This window comes from Aphelocoma coerulescens, chromosome 8 (assembly GCF_041296385.1).
Source record: "Aphelocoma coerulescens isolate FSJ_1873_10779 chromosome 8, UR_Acoe_1.0, whole genome shotgun sequence".
NCBI classification, from domain to species: domain Eukaryota; kingdom Metazoa; phylum Chordata; class Aves; order Passeriformes; family Corvidae; genus Aphelocoma; species Aphelocoma coerulescens.
In genome coordinates this window covers 29,048,233-29,074,066 of record NC_091022.1, presented here as the reverse complement: position 1 = coordinate 29,074,066, position 25,834 = coordinate 29,048,233, and the positions used below count along the sequence as shown (strand labels likewise).

The following is a 25,834-nucleotide window of genomic DNA, read 5'->3' as shown; positions in this document are numbered from 1 at the left end:
AAGGTATTAAGGATGCTTGGGGCAAGATTTTGCTTGATGCCTGTGTGCAGAGGGGGTTAGGACAGAGGGGAATGGCTTCAAACTGAAAGAAAACAGGGTTAGGTGGGATATTAGGAAAAAAAATCTTCCCTGTGAGGGTGGTGAGGCCCTGTCATAGGTTGCCCAGAGAAGCCGTGGCTGCCCCATCCCTGGAAGTGTCCAAGGCCAGGTTGGATGGGGCTTGGAGCAATCTGGGATAGTGGAAGGTGTCCCTGCCCACAGCAGGGGGTGGAATTGGATGACTTTTAAGGTCTCTTTGTGGTTTCTTTTCCAGGCATCTTATTGGGAATGACCTATAGGAGAGGGGCTGAGTCTGGTTGTATGGGATTAGGGTCAGCTCATGGGTATTGCTCAGGCTGCCCGTGGCTTCCTGCCTGCCCAAGCCCCATCAGCAGCCACCTCTGAGTGCCACCAGCACCCCAGCTCTGTGCAGCAGCTGCCTCTGCTCCAAGGAAAACACCAAGCCCTCCTGAAGAGAGAGATGAAATAATATTTGATCAGTTATGGAGGGAAAAAGGAAGTCCTGGGGCTCTCATCTCTCTTCTTGCCAAGCTAACCAGCCTTGCTTTTCCTGGGAGACATGCTCTGTAAAAACATGGGCTCAGTGTTTGGACAGATCCTTTCAGTCTGTTCTCCAGGGCAGAAATACCCAGTGATAGAGAAGTCTTGTTTGCCCTAATTTCACTGGCCTGTCCTTAGGACCCTGAGGCACAGCTCACCATGGAAAGGAGCTGCTTCAGCAGGGAGTATGTGTGAGCTGCAGCAAGGATGCGATGGTTTTGCTGGGCTCTGCTGTCCAGAGATGAAGGAAACACTTTGTTCCTCTGGGGAAATATCTGGTTTAAGCACTCTGAGGTCTCTGGCTTCCCTGTGGGGAAGAGCCTGGTGCAGGCTGGGCTGCTGCAGAAGGGTGGGTGTCACCTATGGGGAGACCTAAAAACTGGGGCAAGAATTACTGCTGGACACGGTGGGGCTCCTCATCTCTCCTCGGTTTTGCTGGCCCCAGCTGTGAGCAGGGACCTGAGAACACAGTGGGGGGGTTGGAGCTGGATGATCTTTACAGTCTCTTCTTACCCAAACCACTCAAAGGTTCTATAAACTTCCATGGATATGGACATCATATGGACACATGGGTGCTGTGGGGGCACCCGTGCTGAGGGCAAGTGCCATTCTTTCGCTCACAAAGCAATCTAATCCTGATCTCTCCCTTTCCCACCCCAAGCCTGCCGTGGTGCTGACATTTGTGGTTCAGGGAACCGTGGGTCAGGTCAAGGGCTGCTGGGCAGGCTCAGCCCTGCCCAGGTGAGGCTCTCCCCGCCCCGGGGGCAGACCCAGCCTCAGCCCAGGTGTGTTCAGGGCTCGCTCCGCCTCGCCTGGCGTGGCTGCAGGACGGGCACCGGAGCGAGAGCGGCTGTGGGGGACAGGGCAAGGAACATGCTGGGCTGAACTGCTGGAACCGGCCTGGAGCAGCGAGGGATGGAGCTGGTAACTACTGGGGCTCTGTCTCCTCTGCACCTGGCCTGGGGGAAGGATTTCTGCTTGGTTTTCTGCTGCAGATTCATAGCTTGGGGCTGTTCTCTCCGTGGAGTGCCAGGAGCAGTTCATCCTGGGAGTGAGGTGCACACTCTCATCACCGCTCCTGCTCTGTGTGGAGACCACACAGATGCTGCTTTGCTGCCCCAAAGCAGGGGCTCCCAGTGCCTGCTTTCTTCTCCTCTCACTCTGACATGAGCTGCAGTTGTGCCTCTTAGTGTAACAAAAAGGAGAGTTGGGGTTTATTTATTTATTTTGGTTCTGGGAGAAGCCGGCGGGTTAATGAGTCGATGATATCTGCAGTGCACTCTCGTCAGCCTGCCCGGGGTGCCTGGGCTTGGCTCCAGCAGTCCCACGCCAGGGCAGAGGGCAGCACAGGTTAAATATTTACCCACCAGAGCTCCCTTGGGAATCGAGATAAAGAATGGAGTAAGCCAGAAAAATTCCAGGAGGGGAACAGGCAGTGCTTCCTCTCAGCTGTCCGGCCTGCCACATCTTGAATGGGGTTTATCTTCTTGTGTTGATTCATTTTAGAGAAGCGACTTCAGGAAACTAAAGAGAATTAGTTCAATTTAGTTAGTTAATGGAAAAGAGAAGCTCTGGGATGACCTTATTGCAGCATTTCAGTACCTGAAGGGGCTACACAGGAGCTGGAAAGAGGCGTTTGACAAAGCCATGGAAGGACAGGATAAGACTTCAGACTGAAAGGGGGCAGGGTTAGATCAGATATTAGGGAGAAATTCTTCACTTAGAGGGTGGGGAGTCCCTGGTTGCCCAGAGAAGCTGTGGCTGCCCCATCCCAGGAGGTGTCCAAGGCCAGGTTCATGGGACTCTGAGCAACCTGGTCAGGGGTTGGAATGAGCTGATCTCTAAGGTGCCTTGCAATCCAAGCCATTCTGAGATTCTATGATTCAGATTCCTTTTCCTTAGTCCAAGGTATCAACACAAACCTCCTGCTGATGCTCCTTCTGAAAGGCACCTTTATCATAGGCTTAAGCTGAGCTTTATTCTGCTTCCTACACTGATCTTGATGTTGAAGAGCATTTTATTTATAGGGAGAAAATATGGAAAGTTTTGCTGCCCCCTGACTCTGTAATGCTTCTGTCCCCTGACTCCTTAATGCTCACAGCTTTCCGGCCAGTGGAAGTTTGTTTCCTTTTTGCTCTCTTCCCCTCTCATCCTTGCGTGGGCTTTTGCCAAGTGTTTTATTATTCACAGTCAATTATTTGGCCAGATGTAGCTGTAATACACATTGTGAGCTTTTGGCAGCCCTTTAAATTTATTAGTGTATTCTCCCTGTGTGTCAGCTGATCTGATTTTCAGGGGACCTGAGCCCTCGCTGGGCTCCTGGGACACCGGGACTCCACGTGTGTCCTGCCTGTGACCTGCCCAGCACTCTGTTTAGGCTGAGCATCTCCCTGAGCCAGCTGAAGGTGTGTGAGTTGAACAGGAGAGCTGCTTGGATGGGTTTGTGGTTTTGAAACAGTCCCAGCTCTGATGGAAAATTATCCCTGCAGAGACGGGGAGAACTCATTGCACATTGGAGGGTCTGGCTAAGCTCGGCTGTGTGCAAGGAAACAGCATTTGCAGGAGCTTTCTGGGGAGGGATGGATTGCCCAGCTGGGCGTGGGTGTGCAGGAGGTGGCCATGGGGTGCGATTTAACCCCATCCACCCCAGCAGTTCCTTGCAGCTGGCTGGGGGCCAGACTTGTCCCTCCTTCCCATGAGCATCCCATCAGGCTGCACTCTGGGGGAACGCTATCCTAGTGAGGGGCACTGAGAGTGCATCGAGCAAGATAATCTCCCACTTAATTAGGCAAATCAGTTGAAGCTGGCATTTCAAGGCAAGAGGAATAGCCATTTGAGGGAGAGAAAGGGAAGCTTGTATCCATCCCTCTGTCATTAACCTTAGTGCCCAGCTCGAGACTGTCGAAGCCCATTTCTCCCACGTGCCAGGGAGAGGCCTGGCCAAAAACCCCCTTGTCTGCCTCGCCTGGGGCACACTGAGACGAGCAGGTGCTTTTTCCTTTCTCTTTTCTTTGTCTCTGAGGGCGCTGATGAGGAACTCTTTGCTACAATAAGGAAAATCAGCAAGGGGAGGGAAACAGCGCTGAACTCTTCAACTGCTGCTGCGGCATGTGCAGCAGCTCCCTGCAATTGCATTAGGGCACCTCACTGCTTTGTTTCCTGTCTGGCATCGCTGGAGGGATCGGGTGCATGTGGCTTTTTTTTTCTGATTCATCCTCCGTGTGCCTCTGGAAGCTCCCATTCCCGTGGCTCGCCGCTAGATTAGCCTGTCTGGGCAGCTCACACGGCATCAGGCTGCTGACCACTAATATGAAATATAATTGGAGCAATTCAAACCTCTCCCCCAAGGGCTGGTTCTTTACATCATGTACTACCCTGTGAAAGTAATAAAGTCAGTGAAAGGGGTTATTCAAGAGAAATTGTCAGTGTTTAATAAATCGTGCAATTAAATGCAATAAAACCTCAGTATGCTATTCATCTGTTCTGTCTTAACACTTAAGGCTGGGGCTTTTTTCAGAATAACGAAGTTCTGTCCTAGATAATTTTTTCCAATTTCCTCATTAGACAGGTTCTCGTGAAGCCTTGCACTGAACTAAGCTGCCAGAGCAGAGCACCTAATGTAATCATGGCATATAAAAAGTTATAGAGCAGTTCAAGGACTTAAGTAGCTCATAAATTTTTCTTCATGCTTTCTCCCTAGTTCAGTTCAGGGCTGAATTTAAGCCACGGCACTGCAGGCAAAAATTGTGGTCCCTTCTCTCCAGCATGGGATGGTGGGACTCAGGGGAGTGAGGGACTGAAACAAAATGTTCTTTAAGTGCCCTTTTAAGCTGCACTGTCACTGATTAGCTCCCTTTCTTCAAGAACCTGGAGTGTGCTAACTGTGTGGGGAATTGAGTGTCATAGCCAGTATCCATCACCTGCATTGGGAGGTGCTCTTGTTGTCTCTGTGTGCTACGTTTGGGTTGCGTGTCCTCTGCTTCCTGGGGTGGGATTAAAGGCATGGGGAGAAGCATCCAAAGAGCCCTGGGGTCCCTGAGCTGAACCAGCACCATGGAGGAAGAGCATTTGGTCCCCGGGGTCCTTAGGAATGCACCATTGAGGAGGATATTTAGTGCATCTCTTCCCATGGTGGAGTTTTCTCAAGGAGGGTGGAGATGGACTGGACATCTCTGGAGCAGCACTGGCCTCTCCCCTGTTTGGTGCTTTTGTACTGAAAATAAAGTGCAGCTTTCATAGCCAGCAGGTGCATCAACAGCATTGCAGCACCTCTGCCAGGAAGCTCTAACACTGAATTCAGTGTTTGCCAGATCCTCCTGAGGGAAATTCTCCATCACTGGGTGACAGTGGGGAGAAGGAGGCATTTCGCCTGGCCACACTGGTTCTGCTTGGTTTCCATGCTTTGCTCCTGCATTTCCCCTGTTTTCAGCGCTTTTGTCTTCACCAGAAGTGATTTGTGAGCCTTTGGAGGATCCTTTGAAAGAGCAAATTCTCCTCCACTGCTTTTAAATTTTCACCAGGATCGGCACATCCTTGGTGACCAGGGTTGAGTGTGCAGCCCCTTTCTCTCTGAAAACAGTGTGATTGTTTAAATTGCCCCTTGCCACCCCTGTAAGCAGCTGTTCTGTGCTCTGCTCTCTCCCCTCACCCAGGAAGAAGCGACTGATTTCAAAGCCCTCCGAGCGAAATTTCAGAATGGCTCCAACTTGGCCCACAAGCTGGGGCAGCCCCACCAGAAACCTCCCACGGAGATCGCCCCCAAGCCCGGCTCTGCAGGGAGCACCCCGTCCAGCCCTCTGCCCCTGACTAAGAGAGAGCTGAAAGTATCAAAACCTGCCCACCCCACCTCCCAACCCTCTGTGCCCACCCAGCACAACCCCTTGGCACGGCCTCAAGCCGGGCTGGGTTACAGGCAGCGGATGGGGCACAGCAAAGAGCACAAGGGCAGCCCCTCGGAGAAAGGGCTGAGTTCTCCCAAGAGCAGCTCAGAAAAGCCTCTGCTGTTCTGTGGTGCTGACCAGCAAGGATCAAGCCAAACAACTCCAGAGGACCCTTGGCTCCCAGATTCTTTCCAGCACGTCTTACAGATCTGGGAAGAGACTTTATCCCGCAATGAGAAAACAAGTCCAAAGCTCCCAACCCAGCGGGCAGCAAACTCAGCTCCTGCTGCATCAGGCAGTGACAGGATGCAATCCTCTGGAAGGTCCCCTGTGCTGGACCGGTGTGCCCAGAGGAAGGATGCTCTGCATGGCAGTGGGATAGCTCTTCCTCAGGGTCCTGGGGGACACAGGAGCACTGATGGAGCAGGTGCTGAGGGTGTGGTGGCATCTGCATTCTGCCAGTCGGGTTATTGTGCACCAAGAGAGCCACCTCGGCACCAGACAGGTATGGTAAGGTGTATTCTTAACACTGAATATATAAATATATGAGTATATAGGTGCTCTGGAAGTGCAGGAGAGAAAAGCTCCTAAGAGTTGGGACCCTCATACAAGAGGCCAAACTGGCCCATTGGAATGCTCTGTTCTTTCTCTGAGGGTCCTGGAGATAAGAAATGGGTCTCAAACTGCTGCTCAGCTTGGGTAAGGGGAGGATTCCCCATATCCAACAACTTTTTAAAACTCACTCTAAGTAATTGTCTACATTTTGAGAGTAGGATGAAGACAGGACAGGAGACTATCTTAGTTTTGGTGTGCTTTGGTTGTTTGCAATCTCAAGGTAAATGTGACTGCACACAGATGTGAAAGGCTTGACTGGTCTGCAAAGACAGTTTAATTCTAATTAAAATAGCTTAAACCTGAATCCCCCCACTCTGCACCCTCCCAGCTTTGCAAAAGGTCATATTTAAGATCTGAGAATATATTTCTTAGAGAAACTGGTGCTAGGAAACTCAAAGGCTGTGAAGGTCCCCTTGCTGACGTCACACTGGGTGATGGGGCCCTGAAAGCCTTAAGTCTGTGTTTACCCTGGAAAGCCACCTCGCCTGGGCTGAGCACTGCAAACAGCCATGGCCCTAAATCCTGGCGGATTAAACTGTTATCAGCACAGAAAATTGGGCTGGTATTTTATAATCCAGAGGAAGGGAGCTGTCGAGAGCTGAGAGCCCAACATGGTTCACGTGCTACAAATCTGTAAAAATGGACATTTCCATTTGTTCTGCCATTCTGGTAATGTGGTGAAAGACCCCCTGTGTGATGGGGATGCTGAAACTGGGAGGAGGCAGAGCTGGTTAGAAATGTCAGTGTAACAACTAATGATCCTGCATGGATTTTTGCTTAAATCAGGGCTAATTGCTGCCTGTCCTTGTGCTTCTCTGGAGCAGAACTGGAGCCTCCCTTCTGCCAGCCTGGAGCAGGAAAATGGTCTTACAGCCCTGGGAGCAAGTGGCCAAGAATTAAACCTCTCCCTTCAGCTGAATCCCTGGGTCCTGCCCCTGGGAAGCCTCCAAGACCCCCAAAGTTTGATCTCAGTGCTTTCCAAAGCACCATGCCTTTGGTCCACAGAGGAAATGAAACAAGTAAGAGATACTCAGTCTTTTTTCCCCAGATCTGTTCTGTAGAAAATGAATTAAAATGTGCACTTTATTGACATCTGTGAGGCTGCGATTTCAAGTGCACAGAAAAAAGATGTTGTTACTTGTTTATAGCTTCTTCCTCAAACATTAATAAGAGCCCAGCAGTTCCAGTGGGGCTGATTTTCGCTCTTAATCTGGAAAAGGGGTCTGGTTTTCCAGGCTGGACGCCATCCCATGCTCAGAAACCCGCTTCCCTCCCAACTGCAGCGTGTTGAGAGCAGTTTACAGCTGGCTGTAAAGCAGCAGCAGCTGGCTATGAGCTGAGCTGGTCTTTATCACTCCTCTTCAATGGGAAATGCCTTGACTCTGGAGCACACAACTGTGGGAAGGCACAATAAAATTGTTAGAAAATAGTCTGCTAATCCCCCCCACTTCTGTTTTAAATACAACAGAGGACAATGTCATTAAGTGTTCCGGCATCAAGAAATGCAAAAGTTCAGTTTCCCATAATAAAACTCTATTGATGTTGCATAATAGAATATTCTGGACCACTTATTAAGCTGCTAAGTGGTGTTTCTTTATAGATACAGGCTTAATTATAGCCAGATCTTTAGGCACAACTTTTGATGAATTCAAAGGGAGCTGCTTTTCTAAGAAGGGCTCTGCTAAAGTCTCTTTGGCTTTACACTGCCAGTGCTTATTGGTGTGCCCTGGCTTTGATAAGAACGAGAGGGAAGAAGGGTTTTTCACTGAAACTCTTCTAGCCTAGTTGCCTTTTCTAAATATGTTAATTGAAGGAGGGAACTAGTTATATTTATATGCCGTCATCTCCATGCCCTCCCAATATTGCTGGGTTATCTGTCTCTAGAAACCTGGGGTTGTTGCCTGGAAACATGAAATAATGACATATCGACAGAGCCACGTCCCCAGTTTCTGCTGGCAGTCCTGTGTCACACCTGCCTTTGTGTGCCACGAGGAAGGGCTGTCCCTGTCACACCTCCCACGTGCTCTGTGGGAGCCTGGGCTTGCCTTCCAACACTAACCCTCTGTGTGTTTGTGTGCAGCTGCTGGAGAAGAGGATTACCTGACCCCTGAAAGGTGAGCCTGGGGAGAGGCAAGGTGTGGCTCACAGGTGGCAGGAACATCTCCATCCCAGTTCCCATTCAGCCTCGAGGGAACATCCCGCTCCTGGAGGCAGCAACTTGGCTCTGGGGGTTGTTCAAGGAAGTGGAAGTGTGCAAGGCCAGGTTGGATGGGGCCCTGAGCAACCTGGTCAAGTGAAAAGTGTCCCTGCTTGTGGGAGAGGGAGGGTTTGGAACTGGATCATCTTTAAGGTTCCTTCCAGCCCAACCCATGCTGGGATTCTGTGACTGTGTGGACCTAGATGGGAAGCTCAAAGCTGGTTGGGATGGCCCTCTCCTAATGGAGAAAGCTTCATCCCTGTTTTCTCCTGTGAGCTCTTAAAGCCTCATGGAGAGCCATATCCATGTGTCTTTAGGTCTGGTTTAGCTGGTGGGAAGGAGAACACTGGCAGTGCTTTAATTGCACAGTCATCACCCCCCGTGTGGTTTTTGCTTCCTGTTTGCTGTGTACTCAAGGTTTGTGTTTTTAGAAAAGAGATGCTTTTGAGAACTGTTGTTGAAACAAAGCTGTGGCATAACCAGCAGGTGTTGGGGGTTTCTTTGCCAGCAGCAAAGGAATTTGTACTCCAGCATGATTCTGTGATCCTGTGTTTGTGCAGCCAACACAACCAGGGCACAGGAGTCACTGCCCTCACCATCCCAGCCCTTCAGCTGTCTCCACATGCTGAAGTGAGGTTTTTATTGAGTGGTGGTCCAAAATCACTCGAGTTTGTCTGAAAGAGCTCAAAAATCTTGCAGACACAATTCTTTGGTATCCTGACTTTTTCTGGTCTCTGACTTGGCATGAGTGGTTGTGCAGCAGCCCGGGTTTTGTACAACAAGAACAGCAAAAGTGGAGGAAAATACTCATATGCATGTTTTGTTCTACTTGTGTAAAGGGGAAATGGAACAGCTGAACCAAAGCAAAGAGAGGGGAATTCTTAAAATACTTTCTGTGCCCAAACAACTCCTCCAGCTATCGACAGCAAGTTGTTCTTGACATCATGAGGTGCTCCTGACAGTGTGGGCTGGTGTTAACTTTTAACCTGTACTTGTCAGAAGAGAACGGGTCAAAAAATAACCTCCTCCAAGCTGTTCTGCACTGCAAGAAGCTGTTCTAGCAATGCAATGCAGCAGGATTAGCTGTCTTGCTCCAACCCTTGTGATATGGTCTTTACAATAAGTCACTTGTTAAATATTAACCCTGTGATAACGGGGAAAATGAATTAATTAACTCTGGCATAAAAGCAGAATAACAGCAGTTTGGGGATGGAAATTCCCCTCCTCGAAGCCTCACCTGGAATGAGGTCTGGTCTCTTAGAGACCTTGACATAGTTTCATGTGCTGAGTAATCTTGAGCTCTGATTGCTTGTTTGGGGATAAACACTCTGTGGGACCAGCCAGGCAGTGTCCCCAGTGCTGGGGGGCTGCAGGGGGCTGGGACAGCCTCTGGTATCAGCACAGCCTCCTGCTTGACTTCAGGGTTGTTTCTTTCTCTGATTTCACTGCTGTCAAAGTGCACCTTGAGCTTCTTGTTCCTTGTGTGCTCGTTTGCCCTTAGTCCTTGCTCCATTGAGGCCAAGTTGTGACAGTGAGGTGATTCCAGGAAAAACAGACCCTCCCTGGGGTTTTTTACAGACTTCCAGTTAGAAGAAGGAAGTTCCCGCTAGAATTCCTCCTGGTGCTCTTTCCCCACCTTACCCCGTCCCCCCATGTGTGTTACAAGCTGTGTTTTGCACCTTTGCTGCTTCCTGGTACATTCCAAAAATGCCCAAAACTGCTGCTGTGGGTGGAGGGGAACACTCAGGGATTCGCCTGGGTAATTCAGGAATGCTGGGTTTTCCCCCTGCATCTCCTCCCAGATGACACTAACGGGAATTTCTGGAGGAGGAAAGGAAGAAGGAGAATGAGGAGATGGGAACTGGCCTGGGGAGCCCAACACTCGAGGCTGCGTGGTGCTGGAGCTGTGGCACTTTCCCTCCTCCTGTGGCTGGCATGTGCCACTCACAGGGTTGGCATGGAGTGGGTGGCTTGATAAGCCCAGGAGCAGGACCTTTAAACATCCCCTCTTCTATCTCTGCTTTCCCTTTTGTTCCCTTCCACGAGAAGCCACGTGCCAAACAGCGCAGCTGGGAATTGTTATCAAAGTACCTGAGTAGGCCTGAAAAACGCCGCACTCCGATTTCCTTGGATTTCTTTTTTTTTGTTCTGTACCTCCTTGAGGGATTGCTGTGGGCAGGAGACTCTGACCCTGATGTGCTTTGAGCCCTCTAAATGCAGCCTGGCCTCCCAAAGGACCAGCAGTGGGAGGGTGGAGTGGGGGGAAGGTTCAGCTGAGCCCTGCATCTGCCACAGGTCTCCTCTCCCTCTGAGGAATTCCTGATTTCACTTTGCTTTATTTGTAGCCTCACTATCAAAGTGCTTGATTTCCTTGTCCTTAAGATGATTTTTTTTTTTTCATACTACTAAAAGGGACAGGAAAAAGAAAATCTTTTCTCTCTTTTTCATCTTCTCAGTGCTCAACTTGAAGAGTGGAATAATTACAAAGAAACCCCGATGTACCTGAATCAGTCTGGGGACACCACAACCTTGTGTGTCATTGAAGGTACTTTGAAAGTCAGGACTATGAGGTGAATTACATGCTAGCTGGGAAAAAACTTTAAAACAGGAAATAATACAGCTTCTTCAAGTTGAGAAAAGCAGCTGCACAGTGGTCTGGGATAACAAACGTGATTCTCTGTCCTATCCTTCTGTGCAGTGTCAGGATTCTGGGGCACAGACAAAAAAACCATTTTGGGGGTGAAATGATGCTTATAGTAAAACTGCAGTGGGGAATATCACGAGACATCACCCATGTAGAAGAGAATAAAAAGAAGATAGTGAGGCAAACCTCAGCATCTTCTTGGGAGCAGAAGGACACAGAGCACAAGACTTTTCCACCTCCATCAATATTTTTTCCCAGTATGATTTTCTCTATGAAAGGTGCCACTGCTCTGCTTTTACATTTTCCAGCGTTGCCTCTTTTGGGGAGGTTATTTCTGCCATGTTGCACTGATTTTCTCTCCCACTGGGAAGGGAGCCAAGCAACTCCCTTGGGGGGAGCTGCCACAGCCCTCTGGGATTTCATAGATCCCTGAAAACTCTGGCCAGTCAGGCTTGGTGCTGCAGCTCCCTGCTTGTAAACCAATGCTCAAATAGCAAAGGGAGGGACCTGCAGGACATGGGGAATGTCCATGGTGAATGTGTGCCTGGATGCTGAGCATCCCAGCTGAAACTTGAGTTTTGCAACTAAAAATGTAGTGACTTTAACATGGACTAAAAATTAATATCTGTTCATAAATATCTTTCCTAGTACCTAAGGCAGAGCCTCAAAAACACAAGGTGAGTGTCTTGCAAACTTTTAATATCTGTATTTCTTTCCTGCCAAGAATTTCTCTGTGTGTTCTCTGTGAAGACTCTCAAAAAATAAATAAGAGATTGCAGAGGGGACACAAAGACTAATGAGATTCCCAAACACACCAGTGGGAAGAATCAGTTCCCTTGACTTCCACTGCAGAAATGTAAGGAAGTGATAACACCAGCTGGATGTTGGTAGTAGACCAAGTAAATGTTAAGCACAAATATCAAGAATGTGAACTTTTGAAGGAAAAATCCAACTAAATGTTCTGGAAATTCCTGGCAAGGGTGAGCTGGTGCTGGTAATCCCTCTAGGAAGATCTAATAGCAAAATTGAGCCAGGCTGTTTGGCATGGCAGCACCCTTGAAGTCCTGGCTCATAAGGGAGAACAAGTTTGGTGGGCACAACTGGAGGGGTTTCCATCCGCTGTTGCAGGGATATCTCTGCTGCAGATCACTCTTTTTGCTTCCCCCTGGCTGCAGAGGTGGCAGTTCCCCTCGGCACTGGGGATATCCTGCAGGGAAGGCAGGATCCTGCGTGGCACGGGGCAGGAATTGCTGAAGCTGTTCCTAGAGAAGCCCTGCTTGGCTGAGCTCAGGGGGCAGCTGGGCTGAGAGCACACATCACCTCGTGCCAGGAGATGTCCAGGTCCTGGCTATCAGTTCTGGCCCTGCTGAAACAGGGGAAACTACTCTTTGTAAAATGTCAAACTCCACTTTCAAGTCCTGGCTTGCAAAGCCATCAAACTGCCTGGGAAATAGCACAGCTTTCCAAACACATTTGTCTGTGTGTGATTTGCAGAGAGGTTCTCTGGCTTGGACAGAGTCTCATTTTATGGTAGGCTGGGAAATCTTTATTTAAATTTTAAAAACTTCCTCCTCCTCTGCGATCTCTCCAGTCTGAAATAGCTTCCTTGCTGACCAGTAGCTTCATTGGTCCAACCCTAGCACTGTTTCATTATCCCCATGTAGTTTGTCAATATGTGTATGCCCTGTCCTGCAAAGCAGATAAAATATCCTTGCCTGATGACTATTCCAAATACAAAATACTTCTGGGCTTTCTAAAGAAATATTTCTTTAAATGCTAGTTGACAGTTGAGGCCTTCTATGAAAGCTTGACTGCTGAGAAAACACAGTGGCTGAAGGCTTTCCTCTTCTTTATTCTAGAAACAGAAGATTTTCCCCTTTGCCAAATCCAGGTAATTTCCTCTCCTCTCTCTCAAACTTCTTCTCACCCCACAACTGACTCAGGTTAGGAATTGAATATTGCAACACTCAATAAATAGAAAGAAATATATTTCATATATTTCATGGCCAAGACAGCGTAGATGGTGCTTTTCTATGCCAGCACTCATGGTTGCTAAGATGGTTTTCATTCTAAAGCATATCTGGAGGGGAGATTGTAAAAAATTACACTGTCTGTTCCTACTGAAACCTGAACTCTTCCAGTGTAAGCAGGGAGAGTTATGAGCCTCTCAAGCTGGGGCACCTGGTTCTAGATCCAAGGCAAGGCAAAGTCCACACTGAATTTCACCCTACAAATGTCACACTCCAAGCTCCTTGTGGTGTGTATTCATGGTCACTGTCTGAAGGCTGGGGTTTTTTTGATGGGGATTGAAGAGTTATGTGATAAAATGGGGTAATTTTCGTGGGAAGTGTGATGATGGGAAAAAAGGTATCAAGTCCTGCACCCTGTTGCTGTATCTTCTTCCCTAAATCTTGATACAGTGTGGTGAGAGGCACACCGTGTGATCCAGGTGCCACTACAAATGGATCTAATTTGTCCATTCCTGCTATGAGGAAACAATCATATTCGTTTATCTCTCTTCCAAGAATGATTTGGATTATCCCTGAGTGACCACTGGCCTTTAGATTTGGATTTGCCCTTACTTTACTGGTGGTCACTTGGGCATCTCCCTCATCAGAGGGAGAATGAGCTGCCTCCTTGGGCACTGTCATATGGCAGTGTGTTTTTCTGTGGCTGAAGTGTCTGCCTGCTGAGATCTCTCTCATTTCTGAACATTTCAGTCCAGAAAGAGCTATAATAGAGGATGAAAAAGAGGGAGAGCCAAGTCATGGAAGAACGAAACTGGAAGTGAACAAAATTTTCCAGGTATTGTATCCTTGAGATTAATTTTAATAATTATTTTGGGATGTCTTTTCTCCTTCTGTCCTCCCTCTCTTTGGGAAACAGTTGAAGCTTGAGCCCTTAATCCCAGGGGGTTTTCTGCCTTCTCTTTTGCCTGTTCATCACTCAACTGCTTCAGCCTAAGAAGCTGATGGAGAAGGGTGTGAAACTCTTTTAAGTCCACAGATAACCTATATTCTTATGGATACATAGATGTATAATAGAATTATGTATTAGGAAGCCATTTCTAAGGACTGCATTGACCAAACCAAACGCTTGATCCCAGACAGGTGGAAATGAATACATGTCTCCCACCAGCCAAGCCAAGGGAGATGGCAGAGGTGGGCTGAAGGTTCTGCAAGGGAAGCAGGATGTGACCAATCCCCAAACTGCAACATATCCCACCCCACCAGGGCTGGCAAAAGGCAGAGCAGAGCTCCGTGAGTATCTCGCTGCGCTGCTGAGTGTTTCCTCCATCCCCAGCCCCATCTGCTGCCCAAATGTCTCTTCCATATGGGAAAAAAACGTTAAATTTGGATGCAACTCTTGAACCAATTTAGTTAAACCAGGGCAAAAGGTTGCATGAGCATTTGTATTCTGGTCTGAATCATTTATTTTGGCTGTGCAAATAGCTTCCTAAGTTGGTTAACCATCTGCGTAACTCCGGCCGAGGTGTTTGTTTTTCTAGCAGATTGCCCTTATCCGTGAGAGCTGAAATCCATCTCCTCTGCTCCTTATAATTTATGGAGTCTCAGGAAAGGGGTTGGCTGAGGCTTGGGGCAGAGCACACGTGAACAGGATGAGAGCCTGAAGTCTCCCTCTGTCCCTCCGTGAGATGGGTGATGGCTCCTTGCTCCATCTCCTTGTGGTGCCAGGCTGGCTTTGGGCTCCTTCTGCCAGGATACTCTGAGACAGTGACCAGAGCTGCTGATAGGCACCTCAGCTGCTCAATTAAACCAAATCACGTCCCCTCTGTAAGCACAGTTTTGCAGCTTCAGCTATAAATGTTCATGGGTCCTATTCTGCAAAGGCTCTGCAAGCCACTGGTGTGATATGGCAGCATTTCAAAGATGAGAGAGAGAAAAGGAGCTCTGTTAAGGGCTCTGTGGACAGAGCAGGAGTGTGAAGGAGAAAGTGTAAATTGACTGTGACCGTGGTTATTTTTATTGGTGTGGTTCTCAGGTATTATTTTTTTATTAATATTTTAAATCACCTCATAATAATTTTCTGGTTTGGTTGGTGTCTGTTTCTGTAAAAAATCCTGCTGGTTTGCTTGGCCCTTGAACAGCTGGAGGTAATTTCTGTTGGGACTTTTTTTTTCAAAGTGCTCCTGGTGACCCTCCTGCTTAAAACAGAGAGGCTGATTTGGAGAATTGTTGGGTCCCACCCCTGCCTGCTTTTCTTCTTGGTGGAATTTGAATGTTTTGCAGAAATTTTGGTCTTTAGCTGGACCATATTGAGGTGGCACCTGTGTCCAGCAAGACCTACTGCAGGAATCAGAATGGTTTGGGTTTTGGAGGGACCTAAAAGATCCTCTCATTCCACCCCTTGCCATGGGCAGGGACACCTTCCACGATTCCAGGTTTCTCCAAGCCTTGTCCAGCCTGGCCTTGGACACTTCCCATGTTCATTTACCAACACTATCTGCTTTTATTTGTGTGGCTGCATTTCTGTGTTGCTCCAACTCTCTTTAATCAGTTTTAAAGTTTTAACATTGCCACTTAAGAGTTCTCCAGTAATAATCTTTTTCTAACCCAACTCCCAGGCTTGATTCCAGCCCTCAGTGAAGTCCAACTCTGGGATACTCATCCTCCTTGGGTCCTTTCCAAGATGTTGATTTACAGGTGTATTCCAAAGGTTTGGTTCACTATTTGGATCTTAACATTTCCACCAACCATGCCAAGCTTTCCCTCCAGTCACTTCTCTGGAGATCCAAGAATAACCTCTCGGATGTTTTTAGGTGAGGAAGGTTTGGATCAGAGCTGCCAAAATTGAGAATACCGATGGACATTTTAATTTTTTTTAAACCTACAATATTTCTATGACTTTTAAAATTTTTAAAGCTAAAAACTTTGAAAATTGTTCACTTTTGTTTCTTGAAGTGTCTCAGAGCAGAGAATTTCCTGGACTCCTGGAATGGAAAATATATCTGCAGGCTCTTATTTGTTGTGTTACCCTTAACAGGTGTCCTTGCTCTGAGGGAAGTTCCTCAGAAAAGCTCCAAAAGCAAAGATCCTTTCTCATTTCCAGGGCACAGCGTGGGTGCTGGTGCTCCAAAGCCAGGGGTGGAAGGAATAGCCTTGGACCAAAACCCTTGGCAGTCTCTGCAGGCACCAGAGGACATCTATGACGACGTTGAGGAGTTGCAGGACAGACTGTGAGTGTGGGCCTGAGCTCTTGCAGTGCCTGTGACTATGAAATGTCATTTAAAATCTCTGCTGCAGCAAACCCCCATGTCACACTTGTGTCTTCCAGCAGCCACGGCTCAGATGCCTCAAGTTCCTTCACTTCAGACAGCAGTAAGTGGGGAAGCTCAAACAGGAGCTGCTTTTAATTTGGGCTGGTCCCTGGGAGATGCTGGGAATGGTTTCATTTCGCTGTCAGCATCTACAGTGTCTCCTTCTGGGCGGGTTGCTCTGAATTCCCATTAAAACCAGTGGGGAGCAGTATACATGTCTAGCATGGAATTCATCTGAGCAGCCCTGAAGCCTCTGTGAGAGTAAAATGTAAAAGGTCTGGGTGCAGTTTGTCCAGCAAACCTCACCTTATTGCTACTGAACGGGGCTTGTCTTAATGGCATGCCTCGGTTTTAAGTTTCAGGAAACAGCTACGAGGAAACATATGAAGATGTTGAGATTGGGGGTAATAATCCAGCAAAACCAGGGTAAGCTGCAATTTCTTAGCCTGTATTTTGAAATTCTGACCATGCAGCCTTGATCTCACATGCCAGGCACTGGCTGGAAGCCTTTTTTCTTCCGGATTCAACTGCAGAGTTGTTGCATGGGTGGGTTTCTTCCCTTCCTCCTCCCTCTTTCCCTTCTGGCTGACACTTAGGGAGAAAAAAATCACTACCAAAATTAAATCCTGAAGCAGTGAGGGGGATTTTTTTTCCTGTAACACCCTCCATCCTTTGGAAGTACTGCCCTTCCAGACCTCTCCCTGCATCAAACACACAGGACAGTCTCACTTGCCTTCTCTTGATTAAAAGTGTTGCTCGGCTGTAGCTGAGAATTGGCACCTTTTTTGTGTGTGCCAAAAGAAGTGATGCTCAGGGACAAATGGTCCCCATAAAACAGGACAAAGTGCTCACATTTGAGATCACAGAAGGCTGGAAAAGAACCTGATGTGCTGTAACTAACTTGCAACCTGCTCTTTTTTATATAGCCCCTCAAGATGTTTGCTTCCACGGGGTGTGTTATAAAACCAATGAGTTTTGCAGCCTAGGGTTTATACGTTGCCTGAGCTTCCCAAATGGATTAAGAGGTGAAACGTTGAAGTTTAGTTGGGTTTTGTGTGGTTCCCTACCCTCATGCAGTAAAAAGTTGCCTTTGTAAGGAACAGAGACAGCCCTTGGGGAAGGCATATGTGGCACACAATAGCTTGGAGTGCAGCTGGTGGCTCTCTCCTGAGGAGCAGTGTGGGAGGGATAACAAGGTGTTGCTGTACATCTGCTTTTCCCTTACGGATGGGGGGCTTGCACTGGCCTGCATCTGGATCCCAGTCCAGCTTCCATGTGGATGTAGAGCCCGTGTGTGTCAGAGAGGGAGGGAAAAGGGGAAAGCTGAAACCGTGGAGGTGACAGGATGGTTATTAAAAGAAGGAAGTGTCACTTCTCTGCAATTTGTCCGTGGGAGTTGTGTGGTGGGGGTGCCCCATCTTCTCCAACCCCGAGGGAAGCATGTTCCCAGATGGATCATGCACATCCCCACCCCCTGGGAAGCACATCCGTGCCTCTTCTTTGCCCCTCTGCACACGGGGGCAGAGCAGTGGCAGAAATTAAACTCTCCTGCTGATTCACAGGGGAGCAGTGCATCTTGCTGGGGCTGCAGAGGAATTTGAAGACCATTTGGGACCAAATTTACAGGTTTCAGAGGTCAGGGTCTTAATCCCCAAACCAGCCTTCTTGTGATCCTTCTATTGATCCCACGTGCAGGATTAAGTGTGCTGATACACATAAAGGGTTTTTAATAGTCCTTGTGCAGGGGTAACAACCCCCAGGGGAGGATCTGGGTTGCTTGCAGATACTTTACTAGAAAATTGCTGTGTAGATTTGCATCCCTTCTCAAACTTCAGGGGGAAGTGTGTGCCATGGACCATGCTCCTCAAGGACACACACAACAGAAGTGTGTGAGGGAGGGTGGCTCAGAAGGTGCCCCTGATGTCTCCTTTAATGGTTGCTGCAACACTTCTGGGTAATGCTGCCTTTTCCTCAGGAGTTTTCACTCCAAATAAACTTGGATCACACTCTAGCTGTTGGGTCAGAGGAGAACAAATTCAATTAACACAGAAAAGTTTGAAGCTAAGCAAGGATTTGATCTTTGACTTAATAATTAAGCACCTTTTGCTGTGCTGGTGCTTATCCCAGTGAGTCTGTCATCCATATGATGCTGCTAAGGCTTAAATTCCTCTTCTGAGCTGAGGTCCAGGGTCTGCTGACCTTCCTTTCCCTGCCTCAGGATCTCTGGGGCTGCTTCTGCACCTTGTATCTCTTTTAGTTTAAAACCTGTTTCTCTTTTGGACAGAACAGAAAAACAGAAGAGATTTGGAAACCTGTTTAAGATAGAAAAGTTGAAGCTGAACAATTTCAGGCTCAAGGACAACCTAAGGTAAGAAAATGTTGATGGTCTCACCCCCCTTCAAGCCTGAGAACTCTTTCTGGCAATAATTAGAGAGCAGGAGGTTCTAGGAGTAAGGAATAGAGCTTTTTTGGGGAAACTTAGGCCAAAAGTACTTCTGTCAACTCACTAGGAGCTGCTATGGCATGTGTGGCCAATGGTCCATCTGTGCAGCTTCTCCAGAATCTACAGGAGCTGGTCCTACAGCAGTTTCCAGGTTTCCATAGATTTTCTGCTGCCTCTGGTACCTTTCTGATGCCTCAGCATGACTCAAGGTGCACAAGGGAATGTAGGAATGTGATACCTGCTGCCTTGACCTGTGAGCCAGGATTAGGGTCGGCCTTGCTGATGTGGCACTTGAGGGTTGAGGGGTTTTATTCCAAGTCCCATTCAGAGCCAAGCTGGCAACAGCATCTGCTGAAGAAGTTTGCCAGTGAGTCTTTAGTCTAACAGGGTAGAGGATATTGTATAACTTCCTACAGTGCCTTTTTGGATACGCTAATATTCAAAACCCTGGATAAGTTTCCAGGGAAATTGCCTTTTCCTCAAGTGTGCAGTAGCTGCCTGCAGAACCCCTCTTCCACTGCTGCCAGTGAGTGCCTCACCCTGTGCACAGTGCCTGAACTCCAGGAAAATGCTGCCTTTTCTTACTTCTTTGGAAAATCCAGGTTAAACATTTCCTCTTTTATGTTAGGGAGGTTTGTTTTCCTTACAAACCTCTTCACAAGAGATGCTCTGCTGTGTCAGTGGCTCCTTTAGATAGAAATGTCACTATAGGGAGCCACCCACCAGGTTTTGTGCCATTCTCCTGTCTCAAAGAACCCTTAAAACTCCTGAAATCATCTTAGATATTGTCACATTTGAATTCCTGGCCAACCCCTGGCACTGCAGATTTACAGGAGGGGATTACTACTGACTACAATTCCCAACTGTCCAGCAGCACTCTTGCTGTTGGGAAGGGCAGCAGGAGTTTGGGCTGTTCTTTGGATGCAATGTAGATATTTTCTGCTTGATGACCACATGGCTGTTGCTTCTATCAGGATGGAAATGCCTATTTAGCAAGGGATATCATTTTGGCACATGCTGTTGGTACCATGGAGCCCATGCACCTCGACCTGTCTCCATCACTGGCAGCCTGTTGGGGCTTGTGGCTTTTTGGGCAATGCTGATGTGCAGATCTGTTTCTAAAAGCCTTTTTTCTATCCACAGATTGGTTTCCATTTCAGCACCAAATTTAGGTAAGCACAAACCTGTACCTGACTCTGGGGGATTTGTGTGTGTTTGAAAGGGCAAATGTTTTGTACAGTCGGCTTGGTGCATCCTGCCTTTCCAAAAATCATGTGATGTGGCAGCAGTAGCTTTGAAGACTTGATAGAAATTTGTGCTTCACTCAAGCATGAGGGTTTCGCTCATTTTTGGGTGGTTTTGCTTTAAAGGAGAGCATTCCTCCAGCAGATCTGGATATATTCAGGAAGGTAATGTGCGAAGCAGTCCGTGCTGAACCACTGCTCCCAGGCTGGAGGTGGTGTGTGAGCCCGTGGCCCTCTGGCAGCTCTCTGTAAGATCTTTATTCCTTCCTGCTGGAGAGTCGAGTTTATCCTTTACATAAATGGGGTGGATACAACCTCAACCCTGAGGATGTGCTGGAGTGAGCATGCCCATGTCCTTGGGATAGGAGCCCTGCCTGGGCTGGCTGCAGTGCAAAGCTGGGGCTTTGCTGCTGCTCCTGCTCCATCTGTGGAGCTGGATGGCCAAACCCACCCAGAAAACTGCCCATACACCCAACTAACCAGCCCAAGCATCATTCCTTGTGCTGGGCCTTTGCTGGCTGTTGGGAGTCCTGAGACTCCTTTTGCATTTCTTTGTCCCCTGTGGGTCAAGTGATGAGCACAGCCCAAATTTTCCTCTGCAATACATTATTTGGAGTACCAGGCTCAAAATGACATCTCCTAATGATTTTCTTTCCTGCATTTTGATTGACAGCAGCTGTCTCCCAGGAGGACAACGTGTACGATGATGCCGACGTGGGGCAGAGAGAGACCAGGTGAGGAGGGTGCCCTGTCCTGGGGTTGTGCTCAGCCCAAGGAGATTTTCCTCTTGGCACAAACCTATGCCTGGTACTGTAACCCACTGAGGGTCATGAGCTGCTTGGGATTCAGTCCTCTGGAGACAATCCAGGTGCCCTCCCTGTGTGTGTTTAATTTGGCAGGATGTTTCCTCGCTGTTACCCATTTAGTGCCAGAGACGTGAAAAGGAGGGAGCAGCTCCCTGAAACACATGAGAAATCAGATCTTTTTCCTAAGGAAGGAAAACTCAGGCTCCCAGACCCGATTATCAGCCCTGTCCTGGCAGGCTCCTTGTCAGAAAAATTACTTTTAATAGGAACAGCATGTCCTGGTGTCTTGCTGCCAGATGATTGCGGTGGCTGCGCGTGCTGGTGTAAATCACAGCAAGTGTTTGATTTCAGTGCAGGGTGTGGGGGAGACAGAGAAACAGCCTGGCTCTGTAGGTACATGGGTCTGGGGAGGGGACATGATCTGCTGGGAAAAACCTGAATTCCTGTGTGTCTGTTCCTCTCAGAGGGAAGGATGAGAAGTACAAAGTCCGGATACCAAAACTTCGGATGGTGAGAGAGTACAAGGACAAAAGGAAAAGCATCGATGATGTGGAAAGGTCTTGATTTCCATTCTGTGTTCCTGTTCTGTCTCCCTTCGTGCACGTCTCCTGAGTGGTTTCAGGAGTGGGATGTCCCTGATTGCACAGACATTTTGTGTTGGCTGCTAGTCCAGGGTTCTTTTCCTTTGAAGCCAGATTTCAGGAATCTTTGCAGAAAATATCTCAAGGGTGAAACAAACTCTTGGATCTGAACTGAGCACAAGGGGGGGATATCCAGAGGTCTTATCCTGAAGTCTTGTCATGACTTTCCACTGAGCTGAGACAAAAAGCTGTTACTTGCTGTATATTTGGCTCCTGTTTTGCTATTTTAGTAGGTTTAGATTAGATTTTAGGAAGGAATTCCTCCCTGAGGGGGAGGTGAGGCCCTGGCACAGCCTGCCCTAGAGAAGTTGTGGCTGCCCCATCCCTGGAAATGTCCAAGGCCAGGTTGGGCAGGGCTTGGAGCAACCTGGGCTAGTGGAAGGTGTCCCTGCCCATGGCAGGGGGTGAAACCATTATATGATTCTAAGATTCTGTGATTTTGGCAAGAGCCTTGTATTTTACAGTCTTGATTATTTGGGCTAAAGTCTTGATTATATTGGACTCTTGCTGTGCCATTTGTGCATAAAAGGAAATTTTGTTTGTTAGTTTGGGTTTTTTTTTGTTTGGTTGGTTTTTTGGGGGTTGTTGTTGTTTGGGGGTTTTTTGTTTTGTTTTTTGTTTTTTTTGTTACTGGTGCTGCAAAAATTCACCATGAAGTGGGAGATTTCCTTTCCCTTTCAGATCACAAAAACGTGCATCACAACAACCTTTTTCATGACCCAATACCTTCAAACAAATACAGAACAGAGACCCATTTTTCAGGTTCTCACCACAGAGTTCCTGCATGGGGTTGCTCAAACGCCACTGGTTGTGCTGTGCAAGGTCACAGGTATAACTTCACAGACATCAGGGACTCCACACAATTCCATCCCTTCCCCAGAGATCACAGGTCCTGCAGGCTGAGACTGCCGAGGAGGAATCCCTTCACACCTTAAAAGTCCCTAATTTCAGCTCTTGTTTCGCCTCCTCTTTAATTTTAAGTGCATCAAAATGAGCCAAGGATGAATAATTTATTACAAATGGGTGGGGGTTTTTGGCTTGGTGTTTGTTTCCTGTCTTGGTTTTAAAATGAGTGCTACAGCTGTAATTTCATGTACCAGAAAGAGTGGCATCCCCATATGCAGGGAATGCCCCATTCCCTTTAAGTGGGTTATAAGAACTTGTTTTCCACTTTACAGTGCCATATAAATGTCTGCTTGGGGCACTTTCTCCTCCATGTGCTAAAAAACCCAAAGAAAATCTGGAGAGCTGCGTCCAACCCCAGTTCCATAAGTGACTCAGGATGAGAGTTATCTGGGGACCCTTTATTTCTGAACATAAATAAAACCAGAAGGAGACAGACTGCTGGGGGAAAAGGGAATTGTTGACTTCCATAAAAACGGGGCTGATTTGAAACACTCAATAGAGAGTTTATTTGTTCCCACGCTGCTTACAGACCTAAAAACCCCAAAAATTATCCCAAATGGAGATACAAAATGGCTCAAGTTGTGCCTCACTAAGAAATTCGAGTTGTCTATTCACTCTTTTTTGAGAAATAGGGATGTGAACAGTTTGCTTTCCTCTTCCAAGGGTTCCTTGGAATTAAGCTCTGGGTTGCAACTTCAGATGTGCCAGGGGTTATTTACATGGAGCTCAGAAGTGTGTGTGTGTGTTTATCTCTTCTTGCAGAAATATCTTCAAATTCAAGAAGAGCAATGAAGAAAAGAGCAAGAAGATGGAAAAAGAAGAGAAGTTATTTAGAGAGACATTTATGGTGCGTGTCCTTCCGGCTGTGTCAGGGGAGGAAAGCAGCTCTGTGGCTTGTTCAAAAGACACATGGTGCAATGTTGTTGGTCCTCAGTAATTCTGGGAAAGTTGTCCCACCGCCCTGTTGCCTTCTCCCCTAATCTGGGATTTCCAGAGGAGAAAAGCAGCTCCATGGTTTGCTCAAAAGACAGCTGGTGGAACCTTCTTGGTCCTCAGCTATGCTGGGAAAGTTGTCCCCTGACCTGCTGCCTTCTCCCCTAATTTGGGATCTTCATCAGAGATGTTGCAGGGGTTTTTCGTCCCTCCTTCTCCCCAAAGCCTCACAACCCATCCTGAAATCTTTCCCTTCCTCCCTCCCCACTGCCCTTACAGAGGTTGCCCACAAACACAGAGCAATTGCTGGTTCCTCCCTGTCCTGCAGTACCACAAGGAGATCCGTGTCCTCGCCACGGCCACTGCGGCGCGCTCGGTGCCCAGCCAGAGGCGCGCTGACCTCCCGCTCACAGCTGGGGAACAGCTGGACGTGATCGATGCCGTGCAGGGCCACGCCCTGATCTGCCGCAACTCCCAGGGCAGATGTGAGTCTGCAGCCCAGCTTTGGGGGGGGGGAAATCACCTCCCAAAGCACAGCATGTCCTTCGTGCTCAGCCACTCTGGCTGCATTTGCTCGGTTTTAACTAATTCCCTTCCTTTTTGCTCTTGCCTCAGATGGGTATGTTCTAGTGGAGCACTTGAACTTCAGGTAAACTCCGATTTTTTTATTTATTATGATGCATATTTTCCTCTCTTTCCCGTGTGGAGATAGCAGGAGAAACCTACTTAAAACTTCTGAAGGCAGGGGGAGTTAATGTCAACAGCCAGTATTAAATATTAAATATTAAATAAGTATTTCCAGTCTTGCTCTGCTGCTGTACAAGTTTCCAGTCCAACTGCAGCTAAAAAAAGCCCCGTCCAGTCATGACTTGTAGAAATTGGAGATTCCTGACTTGCCTTCAGATATGCCATATTAATTCACATCTGCTGCAAACATGGGCCACTCAGTGTGCCTTGCCTTGCCAAAACACACCCTGAAATTCCCTGCTGCAGCGTTTCCTTGCATGCTCGTGCATAATTCACACAAATGAGCCTCCTCTTACCCAGGTGGCCCTTGCTGGAAAAATTTCTTTTTTTTTTCTTTGAGACAGACAGTACTAACTGCCCTGAGAGCTGCTCTCCCCTGGAGCATCCCTGAAGGTCTCTTTTGTGCTTCCTGCATCCATGACAGCCCACGTTGGTCAGCTGTGGAGTGGTGATGGGAATGTAAATAAAGCTGGGGTTTTTTACACCATTTAATGTGCAAGAGATGTTTCCTTCTCCTTTTTTCCCCCTGCCATTTAGAGCATGTCTTCAGTGATTATTAGTTATTTTCAGTATTTCTCACTTTTTGGAGTACCCTGTTGGTCAGCTCTGAAATAGCCATTACATTTCTGCATTTGCATGAGAAAAAAAAAAACCTGCAGTTCAGTTGCTCCATCTCATTGTTGTCAGAATTGCAAGTTTCCCAAAAAGATTTTCTCTTTAAAAAGCAAACCATATAAATTTGAACTGGTTTTGGTCTTAAAAGTGTTGGGAGAAGTACTACGTTATCACCACTCTTGCTGTGTTAAATATATAAAACAGTGGAAAAGTTGACTCATTCCTCTGAAAAAAAAAAAAAAAAGGAAGAAAAAAGAGTAAATAAAACACTCAGTCAAAATTTGCTTTATTTTTGTAAGCTAACTTAGGCATCCCACATATGTAAAGGCCGACTCCTGGCTCCCAGGGGCTCGCAGCTACAGGGAGCTACCCAACAGTTGCCCCTGTGTTCAGGCTCTTCCATCTCCACTGTGGGCCTGGAGGATGATTACTTCTTTTAAGAAAAATGCTCCTAAATGTAGGAAGAGAAATATAAATTGCTAATGGCTTCTCCTCTGTGTATTCTGTTGATACCTTTTCAAAAGCAAAAAAAAAAAATGGGGATAAAGTTTTTACATGGCTTTGAAAGAAAAGAAAGCCCTTAAAATCTGACTGTAGTGTACAGCTTTTACCCCTGCCTGGCACATTTTAAGAGCCCATATCAGTTTTCTCATAAATATCCTAAAAATGTAAGATGTTTTAATTAGAAATTATTAAATGTTCCACGCTTAAGAAAAATAAAAGTGCTGTTTGCCACAGGGCTATTTCAAAGCATAGGAGACATCAGTAAAAAAAACAGAGCAAATATTTAACATTTACTTTTAAGTCTATACAGGCATTCTTATTTATTTTACCATGTGGTCACTATTAAGTGCATTGGCCTGCATCCATCCTTGCAGCAAAAAAAAATAAAAATAAAGCACTCCCCTGTAAGCATGCGCAGCTTTGCAGCCCTGCCAGCCCAAATATTTGGATTTTTCTGGTGGGGATGGAGAGTTTGGGGAGCTGGAATGCGTGTTTGGCTTTGGCACAGGCTGAGACGTGCTCTGTGCCCTTCACCTCCATCCCTTTGCAGGGAATCAGCCCCAGGGAAGTGCTGGAGATGGTTTCTCCACGTTTGTTTTTTTCCATGGTGATGTTTAGGATTAATACCTTGAAGAAATCCCTTTCTCCACTCCTTCCTCATCCTCCTCCCCGGCCAGCGCTCGTTCACAAGTGGTGAAGTCTATTCATCACCCCCTGTGTAAGCACTACAGGCAAATCCTGTATTAGCCACACGTGCAAGCTCTTTTTTGCCTCACAAGGA

General features: G+C 47.4%; 1 protein-coding gene across 10 annotated transcripts; it reads left to right on the top strand.

Annotated features, from left to right (window-relative positions):
• The first annotated feature begins 1,382 nt into the window (after positions 1-1,382).
• Positions 1,383-24,421, top strand: FYB2 (FYN binding protein 2). 10 transcript variants are annotated; one of them, XM_069023502.1, is made up of 20 exons: positions 1,386-1,524; positions 5,253-5,985; positions 6,920-7,114; positions 8,176-8,209; positions 10,749-10,837; positions 11,585-11,613; positions 12,796-12,827; positions 13,657-13,741; positions 14,043-14,196; positions 15,941-16,133; positions 16,232-16,275; positions 16,571-16,640; positions 18,499-18,582; positions 19,801-19,829; positions 20,575-20,635; positions 21,172-21,264; positions 23,017-23,101; positions 23,516-23,672; positions 23,803-23,836; positions 24,279-24,421. In XM_069023502.1, exons 1-20 carry the CDS (start codon positions 1,516-1,518, stop codon positions 24,286-24,288), a joined length of 2,220 nt encoding a protein of 739 aa, XP_068879603.1. In that variant the 5' UTR covers positions 1,386-1,515; the 3' UTR covers positions 24,289-24,421. The 10 variants fall into 10 exon arrangements, with proteins under 10 accessions (XP_068879602.1, XP_068879601.1, XP_068879606.1 ...); XM_069023504.1 differs by having other exon boundaries at positions 1,388-1,524; positions 16,007-16,133; positions 16,235-16,275; XM_069023503.1 differs by having other exon boundaries at positions 1,388-1,524; positions 16,007-16,133.
• Positions 24,422-25,834: the final 1,413 nt, after the last annotated feature.